General features: G+C 42.9%; 3 protein-coding genes across 4 annotated transcripts in view; 1 reads left to right on the top strand and 2 right to left on the bottom strand.

Moving 5' to 3' along the window:
- Positions 1-82: 82 nt before the first annotated feature.
- On the bottom strand, positions 83-6,956 carry LOC148899275 (uncharacterized). Its single transcript, XM_088994391.1, has 2 exons — positions 5,360-6,956; positions 83-3,720 (listed from the first exon to the last, which is right to left on the bottom strand). The coding sequence occupies exons 1-2, from the start codon at positions 6,551-6,553 to the stop codon at positions 3,694-3,696; spliced, it is 1,221 nt and encodes a 406-aa protein (XP_088850517.1). The 5' UTR covers positions 6,554-6,956; the 3' UTR covers positions 83-3,693.
- Positions 6,957-7,499: 543 nt separating this feature from the next.
- pik3ip1 (phosphoinositide-3-kinase interacting protein 1) lies at positions 7,500-16,586 on the top strand. 2 transcript variants are annotated; one of them, XM_088994387.1, is made up of 6 exons: positions 7,500-7,819; positions 7,963-8,073; positions 8,841-8,957; positions 11,205-11,396; positions 11,556-11,634; positions 15,390-16,586. In XM_088994387.1, the coding sequence occupies exons 1-6, from the start codon at positions 7,717-7,719 to the stop codon at positions 15,598-15,600; spliced, it is 813 nt and encodes a 270-aa protein (XP_088850513.1). In that variant the 5' UTR covers positions 7,500-7,716; the 3' UTR covers positions 15,601-16,586. The 2 variants fall into 2 exon arrangements, with proteins under 2 accessions (XP_088850513.1, XP_088850512.1); XM_088994386.1 differs by having other exon boundaries at positions 7,507-7,819; positions 7,960-8,073.
- Positions 16,585-18,401, bottom strand: part of limk2 (LIM domain kinase 2) — a 22,033-nt gene continuing 20,216 nt past the window's right edge. Inside the window, exon 16 of the mRNA XM_088994385.1 lies at positions 16,585-18,219. Coding sequence (XP_088850511.1) covers positions 18,003-18,219 — 217 coding nt within the window. The 3' untranslated portion in view covers positions 16,585-18,002. The remainder of the gene's footprint in view (positions 18,220-18,401) is intronic.

The raw sequence follows: 18,401 nt of genomic DNA, 5'->3' as shown, positions 1-18,401 counted from the left end.
GTTCTTCCTGCTGTGTGCTGGATACGGTGTTGTGGGATCCAGGAAAAAAACCACAAGACAAGCAATGTGATACGTCTTGACTCAACAGTGGTTTACTTCGAATGCCCCGATCTAATGCAAACGTACGCGCACAACAATTTCCGGTCCAACGATCTAAATCGGTCCGACACGAAACATGAACCGAAGCAGGCGTTCCATGTTTAAATAAACATTTTCGATATATATCATTTGTAAACCAATAGAACTACGCGAATGTAACCAAAATAGGAAATACGATAATTTACAACCTGTCACATACTCCCCCTCAAAATAGATGTTGTCCCCAACATATGTACTAGTAAATACATAAATACGCTGGACGACGTGCCCAAAACAATGACGCACGGTATTATGAACTGCATCCAAATATGAACTATAATAATGAACAGTTTACAGACTGGAACTCTTTTCATACATTCTGTTTACATTATAACAATCAACAATTCACAGACTGGAACTCTTTTCATACATTCCGTTTTACTTATACAGGGCTCATCGGGGTCTTCTTGTTTCCATCTCACTGTTCTATTAAACCGAAGTGTCGATTAACCATTTCTGTAGTATTTCGTGGCATAATAGGGGTGTGCGCCATACATCCAAGGCATTGTCTGTTCACCATGATATGGTACTGTCCCTACATTGTAGCAAGATGGCGAACCAAGGCGATCATACGTGAATACCTTGGGTCTCCTGTGTTCTCGTCGTGGCCGTTGATTTCCCCCAATATCAGGATTACTGGGGGGTGGCTGGGGAAAAGGGGGACACACTGTCACAGGTGGATCATTTTCCGGACCAATGTTGCCCTCCTGAGATTGGTCAACTTCCGCAGCTCCCGGCTCCGTCCCCGGCAGTTCATTCCCCAGTTGATTGTCATCATGGTGGGTTGTCTCCACAAAGCTCACGTCCCGCGGTTCTGGTGAGTCTGGTCGGGTGCTCTGGCGATGCAACACTGGATAATACTCATCCTCCTCATCATCCTCTTCCGGATCCATTTCCGGCATCTTGTTCGGTCGTTGCCGAGTGGACTTTTCCTTGGACTGGGACTGTAGTGAAGTCTCTAATGGCAAATGATCACATGGCAGCAAGAGATTGCGGTGGAGTATCCTAGATCTGCCCTTCCCCCTCTCAGGTTTCAGCTCATAAACTGGAATGTCTTGGCTGACTTGACGAACCACTGTATGAACAACATCCTCCCAGTGGTTTCTCAGTTTGCCTGAACCTCCACGTGGGGTTAAGTTTCGAACCAGAACACGATCACCGGGCAACAGGGTAGAATACTTTAGTTTACTGTCATATAGTCTCTTACTCCTGGCAGCAGCTTTGTTGTTATTTTCTTGCGTGATCGCATACGCTTCCTCCATGCCCTGTTTCCACTTCTTCACATAGTCCTTCTGGTTGGTTTCACCCTGGTTCGAGTCTGGATTCAAACTAAACAACATATCAACTGGCAAACGTGGTGAACGTCCATAAAGTAAGTAAAAAGGTGAGAACCCTGTCACCTCACTTTTGGTACAGTTGTAAGCATAAACGAGTTTGTTTAGTGAGTCTTTCCAGTTACTCTTTTGTTTCTCTGTCAGTGTCTTTAACATCTGGATCAGTGTTCGATTAAATCGTTCAACTTGTCCATTTCCCTGTGGATGGTAGGGGGTTGTCCTTGAACCCGCAACCCCACAATATTCCTTCAGTTGAGCAAAAAGTTGATTTTCAAATTCACCACCCTGATCATGGTGAATTCGAAGGGGGAACCCAAACTTTAAAGCATAGTCATTAAATATTTTGTTTGCCGCTGTTTTGCCAGATTTGGACGTTGTAGCATAAACTTGAGCGAAACGTGTAAAATGGTCTACTAGCACAAGCACGTATTCATAACCACCCTTACATTTGTCAAGATGCAAAAAGTCAACGGAGACAAGTTCAAAAGGCTGAGTAGTCACAATATTAGTGAGAGGGGCTCTGGTCTCACGGTTGGGCTTTTTGTGTTTTAGGCACACACACTCTCTCAGTACATAGTCCTCTATTTCTTTTTGCATAAAGGGCCAGTAAAAACGATCCCTTACAAGGGAAAGAGTCCTTTCTACACCATGGTGGCCCATTTCATCATGCAGCTCTTTTAACACTGTCACCTTGTGTTTTTCAGGAAGCAGTAGTTGGGTTCTGTTTGCCGTTTTTCTGTACAAAACACCTCTGTCATTAAAGTGTAGCTTGTCCCATTCCCTCACAAGACAAACAACTTGAGGACAATGCTTTCTTAGTTCAGTACCTAGCGGTTTCGTCTCCGCCAGTTTGTATCTAATAATATGTCCTATAATGGGGTCAGTCTCTTGATCTAGCTTGATCTGTCCAACAGTCAATGGGGCTATCGGTGTGTTTAGTGACACCTCGGCACACATAGCTGAGATTCCCATAGACCAAGCTGCACTAGACTCGTTCTGTTGGTCAACCGCTTGTACGGCAGCACTCACAGCATCATACGACATTTCTTTTGTACATCCTTCCATATATGTTACCATATCAAGGGGCATCCTAGATAAACTGTCTGCATCAACATTTTCCTTACCGGGACGATATTTAACAGTAAAATTAAAATCAGACAGTTCTGCGACCCACCTGCACCCAGTTGCATTTAACTTAGCAGTCGACAGTACATACGTGAGTGGATTATTGTCACTATACACAGTGAAGAATGGTGCATAGTACAAATAATCACGAAACTTGTCTGTGATCGCCCACTTAAGCGCCAAAAATTCCAACTTGCCCGAGTGTAAATTATAATTCTTCTCAGCTGCAGTTAATGTCCGAGAGCCATAGGCTATCACGCGAAGTTTGCCATTTTGTCTTTGGTACAACACAGCACCTAAACCCCGGTTAGAGGCATCTGTATGCAAAATGAAAGGATGCGCGAAGTCAGGAAAACCTAAAACTGGTGGTTGAACTAAACAGTCTATTAGCTGCTCTAACACTGACTGATGCTCATCACTCCACTCAATACGTGTGTTGGAAGACACACTGTTATGTCTCACTTTCCATTTTTGTCTTTGATGCTGCTGAGTCTCAACATTCAGAGGGGCTTTAAGCAAAGCATACAAGGGACTAGCGATACAAGAGAAATCTTTGATGTATTGCCTATAATAGCTTAATAGTCCCAAAATGGCTCGAAGCTCACCGACAGTGCCTGGCTGCTTGTTTTTCAGGGCACGCACTGCTGCTGTATCTGCCGGGTCCATTCGGCTCCCCTCAGCAGAGACAATCCTGCCGAGGTACCTCACTTCCGGCTTGAAGAGGTCACACTTTCGGGCTTTGAGTTTTATTCCATTTTCCCTGAGACGTCGCAACACTCGTCTGACGTCCTCAACGTGGTTGTCAAATGTCCCGCTGAAAACAAGAATGTCATCAAGATAGGGGACACATATTTCGTCCCGTAACCCCTCCAGACATTGTTCCATACACCGCTGGAACGCTGCTGGTGCATTCATGAGTCCAAACGGAATTCGAATCCATTCATAAAGGCCCCAAGGGGTCACGAAGGCAGTCAGGTGTCGGCTCCCTTTGGACATGAACCCCTGGTGGTATGCTTTGCCTTGGTCCAGCAGCGAGAAGATGGTGTTACCCCCAAGGCTATCCACCACGTCCTGTACCCGTGGGATGGGGTGCCGGTCAGGGTGTGTTTTCCGGTTCAGCTCTCTGTAATCAATACATAAGCGCAGTGTACCATCTTTTTTCCTGACACAGACGACAGGTGATGAGTAGGAGGAAGTGGACTTTTCCACCCACCCCTGCGCTATCAAGTCCTGTAAATAATCTTTCACCTCTCTGTACATTGGCTTTGGGACAGACATATATGTCTTTGAAACGGGCTCAGTGTCTTTCAACAAAATGTCCATTTGTAGGTTTTCCACACACCCTATGTCGTCGTCCGATTTTGAAAATGATGCCGATTCCTCTCTCAACATCTGCTGAACGGTCGTTCTTTTATCTTCGTCCAAATGAGAAAGGTCAATTGGGGGGTCCCACTGCTCACTGAGAGCGATGGTGGTATTCTGGACATGGACCTCATTGACAACCGCTGAAGGAAGGTCCCTTTTAAATATGTTAGCTGGGTAGACAGACCCTACTGACTGCACTGTACCAATAATAGCCTTTACTGGAAACCTAATATCATGATTAGTAGGGTTCTGGACATTAACAACTATCCTAGGGATGGAACCTGCCTTTACTGAGACCAACGAGTCACAAAGCTCGAGGCCATCTGGCCACTGTGGGTTTTCACTTGGCTCAAAAACCAATGTAACATCTTCCTTAAAGGGCTTAGCCTGTACTTTGCATGGAATAATAAGTGAGCTATGCCTGGCTATAGTGAATCTCTCATTTGTTGTTTTTACACGGTACTCATGTGCTTGTCCCAGACTAACTGCTTTTATGAAAGTGGCAGCTTTATTGCGCTTAAGGTGGGGAAAAGCTAGTCTAACCGATTTCAAGAGCTTTTCTGTATCCCCTGTTTGTGACTCATTAGAGAGGCTATCTAACACAAGACGCTCAATGACATTAAACCCTATGATAGGACACTGTTGCTGGTCACCTTTTAGTACTAATACTGGTACAAGTAGCCCTGGATCATTAGCACCAAGTTTAAATGGTATCTCAAGCCATCCTACATAAGGCATATCTGTTCCATTAGCTGCCACAATATTGAGAGTGTTATCAGGGTCAATAAGTTCATTCACATTTTTCAATGACACGTCAGGTAAGTTTGTTTGTTTCCATAACTCATCTACAGCACACACCTGGGACCCCGAGTCCCAGAGTGCTTCAACCCTTTTGTTACCCAAAAAGCACCGAATAAGACATTTCTTTCCCACTAACTCCCTGACCGAAGGTAATTTGCCACACTGTTTCTTATCTGTACGCTCGACAAATGACTGCTTATGTCTCTTCTGAACGGGGCCACGTGTGTGGGGCTTACATTCCATTTTCATAGCACCACTGTAACACTGGGACCTATCTGTCTCTGTGGTCACACCATGTCCCACTGGAGTAACCCTTTCTAGTTTAAAGCATGGTTCCTAGCTGAGTTCTGTGCTTTGCAGCCTGCTCTGAAATGTTCACTACTTCCACATTTAAAACAGTGCTGACAATATTCTTCACCTGTCTGAATACAAGAATAACACCTGGGCTGAGGACGGGGCATGTAGTACTGCGGAGGGGCGAACCGCTGCTGGAACTGTGCTGCCCCCCTCATCGGCCTGGGCCCTGGTGCTGGGTGGTACTGCTGAAGAGCTGATGGGGAGTGCTGGGTGTAGTAGTGCCTGGCTGGTGGATCTACCTGATATTGTGAAGGTGGAGTGAAGGCGACCTGTTCAGGGTAGTGGTCAGGCAGGCGTTCAGGTCCTCCGCTGGTGGGCTGAGAAGTGGCTGTTGGTTTCTGAATAGTCTCTTTGATCTGGGACACTTCTGCACGCAGCTCTTTTAACAGCATCATCTCTGACCTCATCTCTTTGATCTCTGAAAGGAGTTCATTCGGCACAGTAACAGTATTCTGCTTTAAGACTGTCTTCTTCCCAATCGGGACTGGTGTGTCATCTACCTGGACAGTGTTCAGCGTTGTCACCCGTGCAGCAGCATTTTTCTTTTTTTCCTGTCGCTCTTTTTCATTTGCACATGCCATGTTTAATTTTTCTAACAGTACTTCATCTGATGTGGTGGTTAGCAGGAGGAAAGGTTGCATGTCACTCTTTACATTGTCACTCTGTAACCCCGTCAGAACTGTGTGCAGGAATAAACTCTGGACCAACGTGGGATCATACTTCACCTCTGATTCAGCTTCTTGAGATGCAAAAAGAATCCTTTGACGAAGATCCATTGCACGCAGTAGAAATTTCTGTGGGGACTCTTTATTAGTCTGCACTTCCGATGAGAGCTGCTTGTACAACTCAGTGGCTCCTCTCTCTTGATAGTGAGATCGGAGAATCCTTCGTAAAGAAGTTAGGGTAAGATTTTCTTTCCCTTCGAGGTAGCTTCTCAACTGCAGACCTGGTGTTATGGCACGAACCACTGCATCGATGATCTCATCCCCCTGGTAGCCTTTACTGAGCCCACTTTCTATCTGTCTGACCAAATTAGGAAATGTGAGTTTATCTTTTTGTCCGAGTTCACCTATTTGTCCAGATATTTTGAAATCTTTGCGCCAGGGGGCAGTGTCTGGGGGCACTATGCTTCTCTTTCGCACTGCATCCCGACCTTTTTCACTTGGTTTGGCTATTCCTGGTTCAAAATCTTTTATACTTTCAATCAAGTCCTTTACACGTAGCAAATCTGACATTCCTCCATCTTCTAGCTCTAATTCAGCTCTTTCAATGTAGGTTGACACAATATTAATTAGTTGGCCTCGAGTCTTTCCTGTAAGTTGCTCTCTTTCCAGTCCAGATATTTGGATTTCAGCACATAACTCTGACAACTGTCGAAAATTCAGTCCAAATAACTTGCCTTTGATGTCCAACTGTAATTCCTCCAACGCCATTTTCGAGAGGGTAGACGCAGTTCAGCTGGCCGGATTCACTTCAAAGTCTTCCAGTGCCCTCTAGTGGTGGCTGTACGCACAGAGATGCAACTAGAGCACATGTAGAAACAAACCAGTAAACGGCGACGCCACTCCGACTGGGTTGATTGGGGATATTCGGCGCGAGCTTCTACCCACGGCGAGTAGACAACACTCGAACGCAAATATCCCAGCGGTGCCTCCAAAATGTTGCGCTCTCCACTATAGTAAGGGAGATACGGTGTTGTGGGATCCAGGAAAAAAACCACAAGACAAGCAATGTGATACGTCTTGACTCAACAGTGGTTTACTTCGAATGCCCCGATCTAATGCAAACGTACGCGCACAACAATTTCCGGTCCAACGATCTAAATCGGTCCGACACGAAACATGAACCGAAGCAGGCGTTCCATGTTTAAATAAACATTTTCGATATATATCATTTGTAAACCAATAGAACTACGCGAATGTAACCAAAATAGGAAATACGATAATTTACAACCTGTCACACTGTGCGCCATTTGTATTAACCACTATATGTCAAATTTGAGTATATATCGTATAAAACCCAAACATAGAACATAAATATAAAACAACGCGGAAAACATTTAGGTTGGCGATAACTCAGTTTGCGTTTTTGTGCCGCATGAAGTCGCATTGTTACTTCGCTGCACAAACTAGTTCTCTATAGAGTCCACGTTTTGTCACATAAGAATGTCATTGTTCCAAGAAATAACGCAGAAAACACTTATAGGCCACGAACGTTTATAGTTACAATGAAAACGGGCATCAATTCTGAACGTGTCCTCTTGAGCTGCACAACAATATATTCGTCCGCAGCTGCGCTAAGTGGCTCATTGCCACGGTTTGTAATTTCGAAACCGCGTATGTCGAGTCCGTCGCAGGAATGTGTTAGTGAACTCAGTATGGCTTTAGGACCAGGAGGTGTGTTTTATTCTGCTGCTGTTGCTGCTCGCTCCTCACGCGGCTCCTCCTCCAGCCGAAGGCTGTTTACGAGGAAAGCGGAGCTCCTCTTTTTGGCAAAAACAAGGGCTGAGGCTTTCATCGAGAGGAGCAGTGTGTCTGTTGCCCCACAGCACAGGCTCTTTCTTTTTAGACTCATCCAACAAATTACTATCTTGACAATGGATTCAGTACGCCATCCTTGCAAGATGATTCTTTCTTTGCAGATTGTTTTCCTCAGCGCAGCCTTCGTGCGCAGCAGCTTTTTAAATGGAAACGGAAAAGGTAAACAGTCAGAGAATGTGCTTATTTTTTCTTCTCTTTTTCCCACTTAGACCCATATACAATTCAAACCCAGCCAAATTCTCAATTCCCAGTCTCTTGTAATCGCAATTGCAGCCCGTGTGTTGTTGTTTTTTTTCCAGCAGAGTGCATTAATTCCAACGGAGTGAGTTACAGAGGAAATAAGACGAGTTCCTCCTCAGGACTGACTTGTCTTAATTGGACCAACACGTCCACACAGTATGATCCTCACACAGGTAAGCGCACGAATTTTTATCTGGTTTAAAATGTGGATCACATGAAAATAATGCATCTGAGAAGAACGTGTATTGCCCAGACTAAATCAGTTCCATGCAACGCAAAGTGCACGGAGAGCCGTTTTGGTATTTATTCGATATTCTTGATAATCATCTTAATGTCAGTGTTGGAGTACATGCTAATTTTTACGACAATTCACTGCAGTGCCCTGCCAGCACGGAAAGTAAAGTGTAACAATTGTGTCTCAATAGATATATGTATGTACAAGGATGTTTTCCCCGCCACCACTGAGCATAATTTCTTGACTCTGGTTGGACAACTTTGCTCTCCCAGATTTGTTGTAAATCCATTCTGTTCTTAAACATTACTAGAAGGGAACACAGACTAATAATATACATGAATGTCAACATGGATATAGAATAATTACAAGCATAGATTTCCATAACAGTAGGTTTATGGTTTTAATTGGCCTCCATTTGCACATAAGCAGCTGCTTCTTCTTGTCTTTGTCCCCATGGCGGCTTGCTCATTATTGTGTGATGTAGTTGTGTGAATGATTTATGAGTCCAGCACTGGGCAGCCACAGCAGGACAAGTGTCACTGTGTGTGTGTGTGTGTGTGTGTGTGTGTGTGTGTGTGTGTGTGTGTGTGTGTGTGTGTGTGTGTGTGTGTGTGTGCGTGCGTGTGTGTGTGTGTGTGTGTGTGTTTCTGTTCAAATGAGAGCTCTTCTAAGAGACCTGTGCCGTTTTACGCTTTCCTAATATAGGGGTGGGAGATCACAATTACTGCAGAAACCCGGACTCCTCAGAGCTGCCTTGGTGCTATATTACAGCCCCTGATGGGACCGTTCAGAAGCAGTTCTGTTCCATCGAGCCATGCCAAGGTGACTTCTGACCTCCTTTATCTGACAACTGGAAATCCTTCGAAATTCCCTAAAAATAACATCAACAACATAAAACAGCTTGGTTGATTTGCAAACATGCTTCAAATCGAGTTGTGTTCTAGGAAAGGAAGATGACATTTTTGTGCAGCTCCGAAAGCATTTTTGTTTGCTATCCCAGAAAAATTTGCAGTGTGGGTTACAACTTTGATGGATCACTTGTACTTATACCGAATAATCCAGGAGCAAGTAAAACAAAGTTTCCTGGGACCTCTTCAGTAGTAGGTGATTTGGTTAAATCTCCATAGAGTTTAATTTACCCCTTTGTTTCCTTCCTGGCTTATATGAACAACAACACAGTGACCACAGTTATGTGTTAAAAAAAGTCCACTTGCCTTTTTTTTTTGCCACGCCTCATACTGTCTATCATTGGCCTTTTCATCTTGGAGACAGAACCTATAGGTTGCTCTACTTGATGATGTCACACACTTCCACGAGTCAACTTTGTAAACAGCTGACTTGTGCTTGCAAAGGAAATGGCTGATGTGGGAAAATATTGAAGAGCAGATGTGAAACCCAACCCCCTGTTGCTTGTTAGTATGTGGAGCCGTTTTTACGACCACCACTTCATTTTAAAAGTCCATTTCCCAAATATTTTGCCATTGCCTCCCTCAACAAAAGGAGGATCGCAACACTCTTTTAGCCCTGGCATCAGTGGGTTTCATTATTGGAGCAACAGTAACCAGAAAAACACACACATTATGATATGCCGTAACCCTCTTTCTCACAAAGTGTGTAATTTTTCTCTACATACTATACAACAATATCAAAATTTTAAAAGGCACTTAAAAATGAAATGTATTATTATTATTATTATTATTCGATAACAATAATAATAATACATTTAATTTACAAGCGCAGTTCTGAATACCCAAGGAAACTTTACACTTAAAAGAATAATACACAGAACAATAAAACCATAAATAAAATGAAAAATAATAAAATAGCTGATTAAACTAGACCATGAATGCCATTTTAAACAGATGGGTTTTGAGGTGGGATTTGAAAGTAGGAAGGGAGTCAATATTACGGATTTTGGGTGGAAGTGAGTTCCAGAGTTTGGTAGCAGAGCGGCTGAAAGCTCTGCACCCAATCGTGGTGAGACGGGCAGAGGGCACACAGAGGTGGAGGGAGGATGAGGATCTGAAGGACCGAGAGGGAAGGGAAATTTGAAGCAGGTCAGATTAGCCTCACAGTGGAGAAATTTACATTTCATAGCAGCAAAGTTATGAAAGGGTGAGGAAAGGAAAGAAAGAAGTAGAAAAACAAAATACATGAGCTGCTCTAAAGGCAGCCACTATCGTGGCGCCATCCTGAAGTCAAAAGAACAGAAAAAACTAAATAACTAACAATATGACAACTTAAAGACACCGACAATCAAATCTTAAGCACTTTCTGTACCCTCTTTGTTGCATGAAGAAGTTCTAGATGAAAGAGGAGAGGATCAAAGGGTCCTTTTCACCAGTGGACCAGGGACGTCATAATGGAATGTTCACTTCTGCTACAAGCAAACACGAAACTGTAGCAGCTATTGACGAAAAGAGATTGTCTCACATCTCCTGTCCCACTTAAATCCGCTTCAATTCCAAGCCGCGACAGTTCTACATACGCATCGGCGCTCTGCGCTGACGCTCCTTTCTTCTTATTGCGGGCTCCTCAAGCCATGCATCCATCCAGCCGCAGACTGTCCAACAGCTCCGACCTTTCAGCTGAACAAAGCGGGGCTGTGAAAATGCTGCAGATTACAGGCGTAATAAGAATTATTATTATTATTAAACAGTGAAGCCCAGTTTATGACAGAGTACATGTTCCAGATCTATCCATAATAGGTGAACATCATTTTTTTGGTGGCTGAGAACAATGAATTGTGATATACTGAGAGATTACAAAACTATATTTATAAAATACAAATTATATTAAACTTACTTGATGCTTTTCACGTGATGCTATTGAGGCAAAAAAGAAGAAGAAGAAATCTAATTTTGTAAATGTAGTGTGCGGGTTCACTGTACTTCTTTGATAATGAATTTGACAAAACGTCGTCCATAACTCCCATTAAGCTGTCGACATATATTAACGAGATGTCTTACAAAGCAATGCCGACTGCTTTGGCTAATGTGATGAAGAGATGTTGGCAGAGCTCCAACCTTGATAAGTCATTAACAGTCATGCTGTTTCATTGTGTTCCAGAGCTCACTTCCTCCAACGCACCAGAGTCGGAGTCGGACGGGCCAACGGGTGCCACTCTCTATTCAAATACTGATCTGCCGTCAAAGACGCGCTCATCTTTGGGAGAATCCGGCGGCGGCGTGCAGTCAGCGATGGGAATCAGTCAGCGGGTGCACACTGGACCCAAAAAGAAAAAGGATCTGGGGCCACTAGGTGCGTGTGTGTGTGTGTGTGTGTGTGTGTGTGTGTGTGTGTGTGTGTGTGTGTGTGTGTGTGTGTGTTTGTGTGTGTGTGTGTGTGTATAGCCTTCTGAAAATATACACCATGACTTTTATAGACTCTAACTTGCTGTTTGCTTGATGCACTTTTTAGGCTACGCCCTCGGCATCATCATGATGGTGGTTATAATCATTCTTGGGGCGGGCATCACCTTTGGCTACTTCTACAAAAGGTCAGTCCATGAACAAATGGCAATTTATGTTTCACCGTATTTTATACATTTTTTTATCATTTCAAATAATGTACGGTGTACTACAACTTTTATACAGGATTTTTTTTTAACTCATTCACTGCCAGACGATGTGCAAAAATGCGTCCACTCTGGTGCCAGGGTTTTTGTCATTGTCACTTGAATTCCAGGACCCACAGAATATTGAATTTTAGGACTACATAAACATTCAATACAGTGTTAGAAACCTTTTCTTTCATCACAAAAATTGAGTTAATTCCTAAATTATATGGGTCTGGAGTTATATGCGCTTGAAATGAGGGCGGCTGTCTAAAATACAATACATACATATTGGTTTGTATAGCACTTTAACAGAAAGAAATAAGCGCTAACATGGAAAAAAGGGAAATGCTGCCCCCTTGTAGAAAATAAAAGAACATTCCCCGAGGCCATGGCCAGCGCTTTATCGGCACCGAGCATGAACAAATAAAACCCGAACCCATTTGGAAAGGCGCTACATGTCATATTTTCAATTCCCGAATAAATTTGTGAATGGCAGTGAATGAGTTAATTGTGAAGCCATCTTCCAATGAGCTTTTTGGCTCAAATCCAGTTTGTTTCAACTGCTGGTAGCCAATGACAATGCTGCCGCTAATCGCTACTATTGTCCCGACAAAACAACAAAAGTAATCGTCAATTGTGTATCTACATTTTTTTATTGCTGTCTACGGTCAGATTGATTCAAGCATAAGGTGCGCATGCGCGGTAAACTGTCTGCATTTCCGCTTGTGTTAGCGTTTTTTATCATTTCAAATCACGTATGGCGTACTCCAACTTTTATCCGGGAATTGTAATCATTTATAAGGGCAGCTATTCATCAATTGACAGGCATGAAATGCATAAAATAATATATGAATCAGAATTGAGAGGTGGCACAAAATGTAATTGAACGAGGAGGAAACACCAAAACCGCTGACTTTTAGTTCAACTGTGTTGCTGCGGCGCTGTATTTTAACACAGAGGTCTTCTTTCTCTGTGTCCTTTGTCAAGTGAGCCGTAGTGAGTCGTAGCGACCATGACAACGCTTAGTGACGTCTAACAGGTAGTCTTATTGGGCCATGTTTCACTCAGCATTTCATACTTGCTCCATTGCCTTCCAGCGGAGACAGAAAATATGTGGATGAGAAAAAAACTTGAGTAGAAGTTGAGCTCTATGAAAATATTGTTTATACACAGACGACACGGCTCTGATTTTGCCCCATTTTCCTTTCGCAAGTGTTTTGCCCCCAGGCTAGTCAACTTGGCCTTAGCAGTGCTACAGGTGCTCGCTAGCATGGGCGTTGGCCTCTCCTACTCATCAGCATCACATTAGTTAATCGTTCACGTCCTATTGTTCGGATTTAGTTTGCTAAGTTGTCAACATCCAAGTCATTCTTTTGAGCCTCTCTATTGTGTGAATGTTGTGAATTCATTCAGAGCGTTTTTTATTGTCAAAGCCAATTTGGTCTCATTGAAGCAATTTGTTTAAATGGACAAACTAGAAAGTGTACAATTTTAGAAAGTAACACTTCTCTGAAGCTTTTTGTCTGTGTGTTTTGCGATAACTTTACTTGTAGTGTAACAGCTATAAAAGCATTAGAAACATTTCTGGAAAAATAATTGAGCTAAATAGCATTTGAATGCTATTTAGCTGCTTTATAAAACGAATCCAAAGACATTAGACATGTCATAGTGTAAAAAAACTGTTAACATCAAAGTCACTGTTCTGATTGATTTTATTCACAAAAAAAACCGAAAATGCTACAACTTTTGGGAGAGATGGCCGCATTTAAAGGACAACCGACGCCTCTGAACATGTTATGTCCATAATTTGTAAAATCACTTCAAATGACTTCTACTGAGCGTATTTTACAAAGATTCCACCGCAATATAGCTATATTTTACGTTTTAAGACTCGCGCTGAATATTCAGGAAGTCTTGTTTTTGAGTTGGTGACGATACCTACCGTAACATCACTGACCGAGAAAGGACACAATGCATTTTGGGTACTTTGTTTGGTCTGAAAACTTCGTTTTGATGGCGAAATTAGAAGGAAAACACATAAATAACGCGATGGTGAATCGTTGTGTGTTGCACCAAGACGACTATTTGATACGAGCTGACACAAATTCCTAGCAGACCAATCAGCCCATTTCCAACGGAGCTTGGGCACCATCTTGTGCATTTTCTGGGACGCTACATTTCAGTCCAGACGCCTCAAAATGACACGGAAGGACTTCTTTAATCGATTGCAAATATTTATGCTTACCGCTTCATTTCTATTTGAATCATATTCATAACTGGATGAGTAACAAGAAAGCATCTTCTCCGAATCTGAAGCCATTATTTTGATTCTCGAGCAAGGCAAAGATGTGCTAGCGTGACGTCACGAACAAGGGGGCGGTACCTTCTGAAACTGGCCATTTTTGGTTTCATTTTGAAGTAGTTTTTGGACACTTTAAATCATTTTTATTTGTGTTTTTCATTTGACTAAAAATATCAGCCTGCGTGTTTTGAGTATTTTAGATGTTATAAAACGTTTTTTTTTTCTGATGTCAGTTAGGAAACAAAAAATGGTGTCGGTTGTCCTACACGGAAAAAAAAGATTTTGTTGAATCTATTTTTTTCCCCAGTGAAGGAAGAGCGTTTCTGCGTGTGTGCACATGTGAGAGTGTACATACTTCATTGCTAGCTAGAGGCAACAGTTCATGTTACGGAAGTACCAAAGCTTTTTTTTCTCCAGCTTTCAGCTTTGCATCGGTCAGCATCCATTACATTGCAGACTACCTTTGATGGCGGTATGTGTTGTGGGGAATCGTGTGTTATTGCACATTCCATTGAAATTGTCTCTGGTGTGGCACATTTGCACGCCAAACCAGAAAGAACATGCTGGTGGGAGGGAGGGTTGGCAGGAAAAGATTTTTCTGTCAAGCTTTTTCATCTGAGTTTCTTGGGGGAAATGGTTATGTAGAAGCCGTGAAGTCGAGAGCACATGTTGCTTATTGGATAAGCTGTGTATCTGTTTTCTATTTGAAGAATGTAATTAATTTGTGGAAGAATGTTGCATCGTGGGTTTCATGTGCAACAAAAGCATGGCCCTTGTCTTTCTGATTGCATGGAAAGAGTACAAATAACGGGACAACCAAGCAAGGATGCATGCGCCGCACAGTCAGAGGTTCTGAAGTCAACTCCTGTGCAGTCTTTGATCGGAGATTTTCTTCTGCGACTGCGTCTTCCATTTCCAATGCATGAATAATACGTTCATTGAAGGCTGAATAATCCATGGTTGTTAATGATTATGTGTATCTGCTCTGCGATTGGCTGGTGACCAATCACGGGTGTACTCACCCTCTTACTTACAACCCTTGTGGTAGAAAATGAATGGCCAGAATAGAGACAAATTGAGTATCACGGCATCTGTCTTGTTTGGCTATTGATCAGTACAAACATGGCTCAGGTTCAAAATACACAAATCACCCCTGCTTGTCCTGCTCACCATCTGCCACTGTTTCCACTCAAGCTGCATTACAGCAGTTGATCTGGGGCTCACAAATGAATGCAACCCTGCCTTCAGCTTACGAACTTAAGTGGTTCCCAGAAAGTGTGTGTAAGGTGAAAAGTGTGTCTTCCAAACATTAATTTCCCATAGGAAACCATTAAAATGTTATGGTCAAATGTTTAGTTTGACAGTTAGTTTGACACTGTATGCGCTTGTCCAGGGGCCGAGACCTGAAGAAGCAACATGAGCAGCGAGTCTACGAGCGTGAGATGCAGAGGATCACCCTCCCCCTGTCGGCCTTCTCCAACCCTACCTGCGAGCTTGTCGACGAGAACACCATCGTGGTGACGGCCGAGAACGAGATCAGCCCCGTCCAGGTGGAGGGCGAAGATCCCCTCATGGGCCAGCAAGCGGGCACTCCCGGCGCGTGAATCAGGATTTATGAATAATCTCGTGGACCAAAATGACCTTCATGACCGTTTAGTGTCCAGATGCAGTTTGATCTGAAGACTGATGCCACGTCCAGTTTCCTTTTGTTTTTGCCTACCTGAGACAAATAAGGACTTTGTTGCTAAGAAGAGGGAGCCATATGATGTGTATTTTGATATTTTTGAAAGCCCCAAAAAATAAGATGGTTGCCTGCCCTCTTAAGTAGGAGTAGCAGAGACTTTGTCAGTGTTATAACTGTGTGAGAAGAGGCCATTGGCTGTAACTGTGCCCATCATTTGTAACTTTTTGATTTGTACATACTATGTGAAGAAAGTGGACTCTATGTGATGAATTGCAATGTGCTTTGACCCGCTGGCTGTGCCGAGGGAGAACCATAAATAAACTGTATATAGATTTGTATAAAAAGTGGACATGCGTGTAAAAATAAGCATCCCCCTCAAAAGGTAGGATGTGTGTGTGTGTGTGTGTGTGGGGGGGGGGGGGGGGGAGTCCACCGAAAACAAAGGCTTTGCCACCCAGAAATGCCTTAGCATAGCACTCTACCTGGTGAATGCACTTTTGAACGAAAATGTGCTTAAAGAGTGGCAGGAAATATTTTGCTCTCAAGAAGCATGAGTGGCAGTTGAGTTGACCCTCTGGATGGCATAACACGGCCCCCCAGCGCACTCAGCAGGGCCCGGCGGAACACAAAGTTCTTGTCCTTGTAAGCTTGCGGCTGCTGACATTGTACTCACATGCTGTTTGTGACATCAACAACGTACGCTCTCAATGCTCTCCCAGTTGCGTGTTTGCACCCTAAATACTATTTTCATCAACACTCCCTGATTGAAGCATCACTGGAGTCTTTGAATACTGCTGTTATTGTCTTCACTTAACAGACATACAGAATGCCGTTACACTGATATTAAGCGCTTGTATTTGTTTGCTTTTCAGTGAGACTGAAATAAAAAATCAACAAATGTGAAAACTGGTATGTTTAATTTCATTCATGGAAATTCATACGGATAAAATGATTACGCTACATGGAAACCTTGAACTCCCCTGGTGGTCATTCTATGCTAACTACACATTTGAGCCGCCCAAGAAAGCTGTTTTCCACCCACCCTTTTTTCAGTTGACAAAAAGATGTGAAAAAATCACGACAAACACGTTTATCAACAAATATACAATCATCATAAGAATTAAGAATTACTGCAGATATTGATCAACAGATCAGACATTGATCAACAGATCAATGTCATTGGGTGATACATTTCCACATTACGAAAGATAAATAAATAGACAATTTTAGGAATGAAAACGAGTCAGCGGTCATCCCAAGTATCGCATTTAACACTCGTAATAACGGCCAGCATCACTGAACTAATAGTAAGTCTTTTTTGTGTACTTCAACATGTTAAAAGATTGATACACAAAGAATATCACAGTATTCGCGAGTCAAATATACAACAATAACGCGGGTGCGAGTGTGCACAATAAGTCTCAAAATGATTGTGAACACATTGTCATCGCGAGTGTTTGGGAATGTTTTTATTTTGTAAACCACAGACGACAATTAGCTCAAATTCAATCAGAAAACTAGAGAATAGCTAAGATAACCTGTTGTGTAACTGTTTACTTAATAAACCCCTTTGATTCTTAATTATCAGTGGAAACAAGTAGTTGTCAGTACCTTGACGCTACCAAAACAAAAACGCAAATCAACATCCACAGTGAATTGAAATGTCTAAAATCTAAACGTTTTCTTCAAAAAGAGACCTCACGTTGAGAATATGTACAATGTCTACATTCAAATGGATGTGAAAAATTACAAAGTATTCCAGTTGTTTTGAATAAAATTAGTGTTTTAACAAGTCCTTTTTTAAAAGCAAAAGCTTTCAACAACATAAAACATGAACGCAACTTGTGAGAAATTGTTAAAAAAAGGTTCAAAAGTGCAAATGTCTAGCAACAACTTTGTACGTAACGTGAATGAGTGGTGAAATCAAAAACGCCCCCTGGTCGAGCCATTCAAAAGTTGCTGCCTCACCCTTTGGTCCTGCCTGTATTGTTTCCTTAAGACTTTGAAAGACAATAGGAGAGGAGCGACGGCGCCCTCTGCTGGGAAAATATCATAGAATTTCACACAGTGGCAGAAAAAAACAGGTGTTTTTGTTTCACGTGACAATAGAACCGAGGCGGAATTGGCATTTGGAAAAAGACCACAGCAACACGTGTGTATGAAAAAAGTCAAAGGTGAAATGCAGCCTCCACTTGCACACCGAAACAGGAGCAGCCCAGCAAGCTTTCTGGATCCTCACATTGTACAGTTTACCTCTCGCCGTTTTGTATTCTTGGGGCAGCAGGTCAGAGGGGCTACGCGTCTCGAAAATGAGGGCGGGTCCTAAGTGCCATTGTCTGATGTCCCAGAACAGTCTGGGGAGGCCACTTTGGGGGATTGCGGCTCATCTGAGTTTGGCGCTGACGAGGAGCCATCTTTGGGCCAGTGGAGTCGACTCAGACTTTGATGGAGTTCGTCTAATTCAGATGGGAGAGGGATGCCCAGCTCATGGTTGAGGGACAGAGCTTTGAAGCAGTCCTCCAGCTTCTGGAAAGGTAGACTACAAAAGGAAAGCCAAAAGGGGTGAGAGGTGGAAAGTCCAACTCGTTCATATGAGCAATATGTGCCCCCTACGTTCTTTTAAAGATTCCCATCGATCACAGTCCTTGCTCTCGTCCACAACAAAGGTCATTAGAGTGAACAAAATCGAATGACGTAACTAAAAGTACTGGTGCAATTGGA

The sequence above is a fragment of the Hippocampus bargibanti genome, linkage group LG04 (genome assembly GCF_051943395.1).
Source record: "Hippocampus bargibanti isolate YZ-2025 linkage group LG04, ASM5194339v1, whole genome shotgun sequence".
Lineage (NCBI taxonomy): Eukaryota > Metazoa > Chordata > Actinopteri > Syngnathiformes > Syngnathidae > Hippocampus > Hippocampus bargibanti.
The sequence above is the reverse complement of the archived record's forward strand: the minus strand, read 5'-3'. Positions and strand labels throughout refer to the sequence as shown.

Coding starts and splice junctions, on each gene's coding strand:
- pik3ip1 (XM_088994386.1), top strand. CDS start 7,717: ATGGATTCAGTACGCCATCCTTGCAAGATGATTCTTTCTTTGCAGATT. Junction 8,958..11,204: donor TTCCATCGAGCCATGCCAAG/GTGACTTCTGAC, acceptor ATTGTGTTCCAG/AGCTCACTTCCTCCAACGCA. Junction 11,635..15,389: donor TTTGGCTACTTCTACAAAAG/GTCAGTCCATGA, acceptor GCGCTTGTCCAG/GGGCCGAGACCTGAAGAAGC.
- LOC148899275 (XM_088994391.1), bottom strand. CDS start 6,553: ATGGCGTTGGAGGAATTACAGTTGGACATCAAAGGCAAGTTATTTGGA. Junction 3,721..5,359: donor CTCCACCTTCACAATATCAG/GTAGATCCACCA, acceptor TATTGATTACAG/AGAGCTGAACCGGAAAACAC.